Source organism: Schistocerca serialis, chromosome 7, assembly GCF_023864345.2.
Source record: "Schistocerca serialis cubense isolate TAMUIC-IGC-003099 chromosome 7, iqSchSeri2.2, whole genome shotgun sequence".
In the NCBI taxonomy this organism is placed as follows: Eukaryota; Metazoa; Arthropoda; class Insecta; order Orthoptera; family Acrididae; genus Schistocerca; species Schistocerca serialis.
In genome coordinates, this window is record NC_064644.1 from 358,141,810 (window position 1) to 358,151,243 (window position 9,434).

At 44.5% G+C, this 9,434-nt stretch overlaps 1 protein-coding gene across 1 annotated transcript in view; it reads right to left on the reverse strand.

The window, feature by feature from the left end:
• LOC126413089 (myrosinase 1-like) overlaps positions 1-2,360 on the reverse strand; it is a 298,790-nt gene extending 296,430 nt beyond the window's left edge. The window contains exon 1 of the mRNA XM_050082984.1: positions 2,225-2,360. Coding sequence (XP_049938941.1) covers positions 2,225-2,360 — 136 coding nt within the window. The remainder of the gene's footprint in view (positions 1-2,224) is intronic.
• Positions 2,361-9,434: the final 7,074 nt, after the last annotated feature.

Genomic DNA, 9,434 nt, shown 5'->3' on the forward strand with positions numbered 1-9,434 from the left:
ATAAATAACATAAATCTAAAGGCTGTGAATTCAACTAAATACTTAGTGATTACAATTGCTAACTACTTAAATTGGAACGATTACATAGTAAATGTTGTAGTAAATTTTAAGGGGAAGACGAACGAAAGACTGCCTTTTATTGGCAAAACACTTACAAGCTGCAGAATCTATTAAATATGGAAGACAGTCATGTAGACAAAAGCCTTATCTACACTACTGGTCATTGAAATTGCAACACCAAGAAGAAATGCAGATGATAAACGGGTATTCATTGGACAAATATATTATACTAGAACTGACATGTGATTACATTTTCACGCAATTTGGGCGCACTCATCCTGAGAAATCAGTACCCAGAACAACCACCTCTGGCCATAATAACGGCCTTGATACGCCTGGGCATTGAGTCAAATAGAGCTTGGATGGCGTGTACAGGTACAGCTACCCTTGCAGCTTCAACACGATACCACAGTTCATCAAGAGTAGAGATTGGCGTATTGTGACGAGCCATTTGCTCGGCTACCATTGACCAGACGTTTTCAATTGGTGAGAGATCTGGAGAATGTGCTGGCCAGGGCAGCAGTCGAGCATTTTCTGTATCCAGAAAGGCCCGTACAAGACCTGCAACATGCAGTCGTGCATTATCCTGCTGAAATGTAGGGTTTCGCAGGGTTCGAATGAAGGGTAGAGCCACGGGTCGCAACACATCTGAAATGTAACGTCCACTTTTCAAAGTGCCGTCAATGCAAACGAGAGGTGACCGAGACGTGTAACCAATGGCATCCCGTACCAACACGCCGGGTGATACGCCAGTTTGGCTAGGACGAATACACATTTCCAATGTGCATTCACCGCGGTGTCGCCAAACACGGATGCGACCATTATGCTACTGTAAACAGAACCTGGATTCATCCGAAAAAATGACGTTTTGCGATTCGTGTACCCAGGTTCGTCGTTGAGTACACCATCGCAAGCGTTCCTGTCTGTGATGCAGTGTCAGAGGTAACTGCAGCCATGGTCTCCGAGCTGACAGTCCATGCTGCTGCAAACGTCGTCGAACTGTTCGTGCAGATGGTTATTGTCTTGCAAACGTCCCCATCTGTTGACTCAGGGATCGAGACGTGGCTGCACAATCCGTTACAGCCATGCGGATAAGATGCCTGTCATCTCAACTGCTAGTGATACGAGGCCGTTGGGATCCAGCACGGCGTTCCGTATTACCCTCCTGAACCCACCGATTCCATATTCTGCTAACAGTCATTGGATCTCGACCAACGCGAGCAGCAACGTCGCGATACGATAAACCGCTATCACGATAGGCTACAATCCGAACTTTATCAAAGTCGGAAACGTGATGGTACACATTTCTCCTCCTTACACGAGGCATCACAACAACGTTTCCCCAGGCAACGCCGGTCAACTGCTGTTTGTGTACGAGAAACCGGTTGGAAACTTTCCTCATGTCAGCACATTGTAGGTGTCGCCACCGGCGCCAACCTTGTGTGAATGCTCTGAAAAGCTAATCATTTGCATATCACATCATCTTCTTGCTGTCGGTTAAATTTCGCGTCTGTAGCACGTCATCTTCGTGGTGTAGCAGTTTTAATGGCCAGTAGTGTACTAAAGACACTACCTACACTACGTTTCTCCGTCCTCTTCTGGAGTATTGCTGCTCGGTACGAGTTCCTTACCAGATGGGATTGAATGAGGACACGGAAGAAGTTCAAAGAAGGGCAGCTCGTTTTGTATTATCGAGAAACAGGGGAGAGGATGCCGCAGACATGATACGCAAATTACGATGGCAATCATTAAAACAAAGGCGTTTGTCGTAACGACGAGATCTTCTGACAGAATTTCAATCACCAACTTTCTCCTTCCAACGCGAAAATACTTTGTTGACGCCAATCTACATAGGATTCATGATCATCGTAATAAAATAAGAGAAATTAAAGCTCCCACAGAAAGATTTAAATGTCTGTTTTTTTCGCACGCTATTCGAAAGTTGAACGGTTACTGTCTCGAGTAGCTCAATGGCCCCTGCCCTTGGAGAAAAAATTATATTGTCACCGGAACTCTAATGTAGAACCTCTGCATTAGTATCCAGTGACATCGCCCCGCTTGCTTATGTAGGTGATAAAAACAACTGAGAACCGTACCCTCCCCTACCTCCCACCTGCGGCCCGCACTCCCTCCCCACCCCAAACAGGATATAGGGGGGACTCACCGTCGGCGTCCCAGGCGCCCTCTATCTGATAGGCGGCGGTGGAGACGGCGAACAGGAAGTCATCGGGGAAGCTGGCGTTCTGCGCAGACGCGGCTGTGGCGCAGCTGCCAACCACCAGCAGGAGCAGCAGCAGCATGTCGGCGTCGACTCTGGGAACTTGCGAGGACCGGCGCCATTCTCTTTTTATATGCCGTCCACTCAATTTATCGGGACAACAGCCTCCCGCGGAGTAATCTCACACCATCTCAGCTCTGAGATTACTAGCGGAGCACCAGCAGAAGACTGATTCGTCATTCTCTGTGTCTAAGCCAATATTTAACCCTAACTGAAACTTAACGAAACCGTTTTAGTGTACTATTTTTGGATAATCGATTAAACTGTTTCATTGACGGTATTTCATTCACATGCTAGATTTCGGAACTATACAGTTTCATGTTCAGACGTCCCTGGGGCAGTCCAGCTAGCCTGAAACACTGAAGTACATAAAGCATTCCAATTGAAAAATTTTTAGTGCTACCGCAAGCATAAAATTTGCAGGTTCTTGTGTGCACACTATATGAAAGTCGAACATAGAGTAAACTAAGTTTTCCTTTTCTTTGGGCAAGCGTGCGTTAAGTCTCCACGTAGTGGATGCACACAAGAACGGGTGTGTTTCATGCTGACAGTAGCACTACTGATTTTCGATGTTGTTACGTTTCGTACCAGTTCATGTGTATCACTGTTTCGGTTGAGCTGGACTGCCAAAAATACGTCTAAAAGTGAAATTCTGTAATTTCGAAATTGACCATGTGAATTGATAACCACAGATAAAACAGCTGAATGTTATAATGAAATACTGTTGAGCGTAAAAATATGGAATTTCAGTCTTTGACCGCTATTTTTTTTATTTTCAGTGACCGGTTTCAGGCTGTCATAATAAATGGTTCAAATGGCTCTGAGCACTATGGGACTTAACTGCTGTGGTCATCAGTCCCCTAGAACTTAGAACTACTTAAATCTAACTAACCTAAGGACATCACAAACACCCATGCCCGAGGCAGGATTCGAACCTGCGACCGCAGCGGTCGCGCTGTTCCAGAGTGTAGCGCCTATAACCGCTCGGTCACGCAGGCCGGCGCTGTCATAATAGCGAACCAATAGTTCTGTACTGACTGGTTACTCTGAAACTGCAATATATGATCTGAAGACGGGCAGCTAGCCTGAAACCGGTTACTGAAAATTAAAAAAATACCGATCAAAGACTGAAATGCCATATTTTTATTCAAAGAACGATCGCAGCTATCCCAATAAGACAATCATGTATTGTTTTGACAGTTGAACGTGCTTGAGTTTCAATCCATAACGATGAACCGCACCCAAAACTAGCTGAGCTGCAATTCCTCTGTTCTTTGCAGTCGTGCGCTACACAGCTGCATGTGTGAGTTAAAATTTTGTGCAGAACCAAAACCTGAACACTGATATACCCCGTCACTTCAAAAAGATCGTGACTGGATTAATAAAAAATTGAGAAACGTTAAGACGACGGTTTTAATGCTTCATGTGTCTCACATAGTCTACTCAAATTGAGTACAACGCACAGATCGTTCATACAATCCCGTGAAACGGGCAGAAAGGCCTTCTTCAGGATGTTGTTCCACTCGTGCGTCACACTGGCTTGAACATAGGTTATGTCGTTAAAGCGCTGACGCGTCGTGTAAATTCCTGCACTGCGTCGCTTTGCGGTAGGTTCGTATCGATAACACGAAGACCCAACACCAGTGATGATTTTTTCCAGAAAGGAATTCTCCTGGGTTAAGCATTTCAGTCAAATCGTGGCAGGCGTCTATGCCTCGTTGTTTCTGTTCGGAAGTCAAGATTTTCAGGACAAACTTTGAACACTTTTCTCTTTTGCAAAACATTCTAGGTCATGTCTTGAACAATTGATTTAGTGTTGTTGCTCCGTTACGATTTGTGAAACAACGTTGACACATCATTGCTACACTGCCTGCTCACAACTGATTGGTCGAATGTACATCTATTCTTTACATTTATTAGTTCAAGTTGCAATCGTAGTTACTGCGCTGACGTGGCAAATTCGCCAGGATTAAAATCAGTCTTGTACTTTATAGACGAACGGTGTACGACCTTAGCGGACAGTGCGCTGCCGTTCACGCCATTCCAATAGGTCTCACGAACATCGTCGAACCTGCTACTTATTACAAACTTCACCTCAAACAAACATTAACATGGGATTAAGTTGTCATATATAATCAACGAAACTAGTTCATTATAAGCAATTCCCACCAGTTATATAAACTTATCCTTGTAGACGAGCCGCACAGAATATTAACACGTGATCGTTCAGTTAACAGTTTGTCAGTCGAGTAGCATGGTTGTTCCACACAATCTTTTCGACAAGTTGCCTGCTCTTATCCTCAGGCGAAGTACCAGGTTACTGTAGCAATAGCACTATCGGACTTCGGACTGCGTTTCTCTACCGAAACAACACGGAAGGACAAATTTTGCTACTGGAAATGCGTGACTTGGCCGGTGATGGGGAACCGTGATTGTAAGGGGTCCGGACGTTGATACCCGGTGTTGAGTGGCAGTGTCATCCGCTGCCTGCAACACTATCAGCCGGAACCCGGCACTTTATCCGAAGATGACGAGTAGAAAAGTAATCGAAACGTTGCTTCATAACGACTCTGTTACTCGGTTGACAAAACGAGAGAATTTCGCGTCATTAACCGAGGAAGCCATAGTTTTCTCAAATTTATCAACTCTCACTTCACCAAGAAGTACGAGGGCAGTTCAATAAGTAATGCAACACTTTTTTTTTCTCGGCCAATTTTGGTTGAAAAAACCGGAAATTTCTTGTGGAATATTTTCAAACATTCCCGCTTCGTCTCGTATAGTTTCATTGACTTCCGACAGGTGGCAGCGCTGTACGGAGCTGTTAAAATGGCGTCTGTAACGGATGTGCGTTGCAAACAACGGGCATTGATCGAGTGTCTTTTGGCGGAAAACCAGGGCATCTCAGATATTCATAGGCGCTTGCAGGATGTCTACGGTGATCTGGCAGTGGACAAAAGCACGGTGAGTCGTTGGGCAAACCGTGTGTCATCATCGCCGCAAGGTCAAGCAAGACTGTCTGATCTCCCGCGTGCGGGCCGGCCGTGCACAGCTGTGACTCCTGCAATGGCGGAGCGTGCGAACACACTCGTTCGAGATGATCGACGGATCACCATCAAACAACTCAGTGCTCAACTTGACATCTCTGTTGGTAGTGCTGTCACAATTGTTCACCAGTTGGGATATTCAAAGGTTTGTTCCCGCTGGGTCCCTCGTTGTCCAACCGAACACCATAAAGAGCAAAGGAGAACCATCTCTGCGGAATTGCTTGCTCGTCATGTGGCTGAGGGTGACAATTTCTTGTCAAAGATTGTTACAGGCGATGAAACATGGGATCATCACTTCGAACCTGAAACAAAACGGCAATCGATGGAGTGGCGCCACACCCACTCCCCTACCAAGAAAAAGTTTAAAGCCATGCCCTCAGCCGGTAAAGTCATGGTTACAGTCTTCTGGGACGCTGAAGGGGTTATTCTGTTCGATGTCCTTCCCCATGGTCAAACGATCAACTCTGAAGTGTATTGTGCTACTCTTCAGAAATTGAAGAAACGACTTCAGCGTGTTCGTAGTCACAAAAATCTGAACGAACTTCTCCTTCTTCATGACAACGCAAGACCTCACACAAGTCTTCGCACCCGAGAGGAGCTCACAAAACTTCAGTGGACTGTTCTTCCTCATGCACCCTACAGCCCCGATGTCGCACCGTCGGATTTCCATATGTTTGGCCCAATGAAGGACGCAATCCGGGGAGGCACTACGCGGATGATGAAGAAGTTATTGATGCAGTACGACGTTGGCTCCGACATCGACCAGTGGAATGGTACCGTGCAGGCATATAGGCCCTCATTTCAAGGTGGCGTAAGGCCGTAGCATTGAATGGAGATTACGTTGAAAAATAGTGTTGTGTAGCTAAAAGATTGGGGAATAACCTGGTGTATTTCAATGCTGAATAAAACAACCCCTGTTTCAGAAAAAAAATGTGTTGCATTACTTATTGATCTGCCCTCGTATATTCTGACCCGTATATATTGAAGCATACTCCACCCGGCACTTAATTCATGCGTGTACAAGCAACAGATGGCAGCCTGAAAGTGGTAAGAAATTTAACAGCAACCCAGAGAAGACCCCTTTGGTAGTTTGTTCTAACTGCACTTGTTTGCACTGAGATCTGGCTTGTGATTGCAAGTCAAAGCGAGCGGTAGTGGGTAGTGCTGACACATATGACAAATTATGCCGCCTGAGTTTCGCGCGGTGGTCCCAGAGTATTTAAGTAGCAACATGTGCGTCACACAATGTTGTGCGCAAGGTAATCAGCGTACAGATGTGAAGAGTCGCGATAGGATGATAACTCGAGTGTTTTGTTTGTACGGACGGTAATATTATCGGACTCGTCTATCGCTGCTAGTATCAGCAACAGTATTTTAGCAAGTTATCTGGATTATTCACGATTTTACTTCGCGAAGAATCATTTTAGTTGAATCAAACTGAACCTCTGTTGAAAAATTTACAAGACTGAAGTTTTCCGGAATCGTTCGGCCAACAATTTTCTAAGTATCGATTAAATATCTACGCCGTCACGTACTGAAACTTACAAGGCAAAGAGTTCTTCAAGCAATTTTGGTTTTTCTTTAAGTAGGTTGTCTTTCTTCCAGCAAGTTGCATATGTTTTCCTTGTGTATCCCCATAAGACGTGCTTACTATCTTGGGGGAAATCATTTTCCTGCATAGACTGTTTTATTTTGAAGTAATCACTTGTTTCACGATTCAACTTTTTGCTAACCGGCAGATACCGGCGGAGGTTCGAGTCCTGCATCGGGCATGGGAGTGTGTGTTTGCCCTTAGGATAATTTAGGATAAGTAGTGTGTAAGCTTAGGGACTAATGACCTTAGCAGTTAAGTCCCATAAGATTTCACACATTTTTTTTTAATTGAACGTCCTTGGTCGTTTTCAAGTTACCTCTGTTACTTGCATCACAGTACAAAAATTGTAACCATCAGACATGCCACACACCTGTTCGGGGGGAGCAACATGTCACAATGTCCTTAATAACGATTTCTCACAACCACCGTAATTAAGGGCACGACTGGACAACTGGAGGAGGCAGCATTATATCCTGGATGGAGAGCCGTCGACAGATGTAGTTGTAATCCCGGTTGTACGACACAGAAGTATATTGGGTGATTTGCTGTTCATGTTGTATGTTAATGATACTTTGTAGAATATTAATAGTAACCTCAGACTTTCCGCTTATGATGCACCTATCTACAACGAAGTACAATCTGAACAAAGCTGTACAAATATTCAGTCATACTTGGACAGGATTTCAAAATGGTGGGGAGACACGCAACTTGCTTTAAATGTCATAAATGTGAAATGTTGCACTTCACAAAACGAAAAAATGTAGTATCCTACGATTATAACATCACTGAGACACAGCTGGAATCGGCCATCTCATACAAATACCTGGGTACAAGGCGTAGTAGGGACATGAAATGTAGAGATCACTTAGGTCCCGTCGAGGTTAAGGCACGTAGCAGCGTTCAGTTTATCGATATAATACTAGGGAAATGCAATCACTCTGCAAAGGAGATCGCTTACAAATCACTCTTGCGACCCATCCTAGAATACTGCTCAAGTGCGTGGGACCTGCACCAAATAGGACTACCAGGGGATGTTGATCGCATACTGAGGAGGGCAATACGAATGGTTACAGGTTTGTCTGACCCGCGGGAGAGTGTCACAGAGACGTTGAAAGAACGGAACTGGCAGGATCTTGAAGGTAGAAGGAAACTATCTCGAGAAAGTCTACTAACAAAGTTACAAAAACTGGCTTTAAATGGCGACTCTAGGAAAATGCTGCAAACTCGTACATATCGCTCCCATAGGGATCGTACTCCACAGTCTTTCGCTGGGTGAGAAAGTTTTGCCCGTAGCTACCACGTTCGTGAGAAATGGTTATTAAGGACACTGTCACATGTCACTACTTCCACACAGACGTGTGAAATATATGATACTACATGGGTTGTCTCGGAAACAGAGAAACACAAAAATTTCGAGAAAAACACGATCATTTCTCTACGCACTCTAGCTTGGTACGCTTTCCCAGGGATGTTCAGTAGTTTCGATACCATGTTTATAGCAAAATAGCCATCAACTGCATGTTCGCACCAGTTTATTTTTGGCAAATCATTTATCACCAAGTTTGGAAACAGAAAATAATCAAAGGGGACTAAATCTTGCGAACAGCGTGTACGAGGAAGCAATACGATCTTTAACTTCTTCATTTTGGCCGTGACGATAACAAATGTGTCAATTGGTCCACTGTCGTGATGAAACAAATTTTCTTTGTCGTTAAATGAGGCCGTTTCTATTTCATTTCATCACTCAAACGTTGCAGTATGTTCACATGATATTCAACATTGATTGCCTTTCGTTTTTGAAAATAATCAATGAAAATTATGCCACGTGATTCCCACAAAAACTGACGACACGATCTTGTATGCAGATGAAACAGTCTCACCTTATTTGGAGCTCTCTCCCCTTTCAGTACACCGTTTTGATTGTCCCTTCGCCTCAGGTGTAAAGTGATGGACCCATGTTTCATCCATGCTTATGAACCGACTCAAAACTCGGCTTTATTGCAACGAAACATCGCCACACACTCGACTGAAACATCCCTTCGCAGCTTTTTTTGTTCCACTGTGAGTAAATGCGGCACCGATCTTGTGCACAGCTGATGTCGAAATTTTCAGTCAGTATGCGACTAACAACATTTTTTGGAATGCCTGCGGTGTCTGCTACCTTTCCTACTTTCGCTCGATAGTCACCCAACACCATTTTGCGTATTTTCATCACAATTTCTAGCGTGGTCACCTTATTTGGTCGATCACAGCGACGTTTGTCTTGGGGGTTCGTAGTGCCTCGCTTACACTCTGCATCCAACATTTACTTTTATGAACGAAGCAGCAAGATCCCCCAGAGTAGAATCTAGCTCAGCTTCAATATTGTTGTTGTTGTGGTCTTCAGTACTGAGACTGGTTTGATGCAGCTCTCCATGCTACTCTATCCCGTGCAAGCCTCTTCATCTCCCAGTACCCA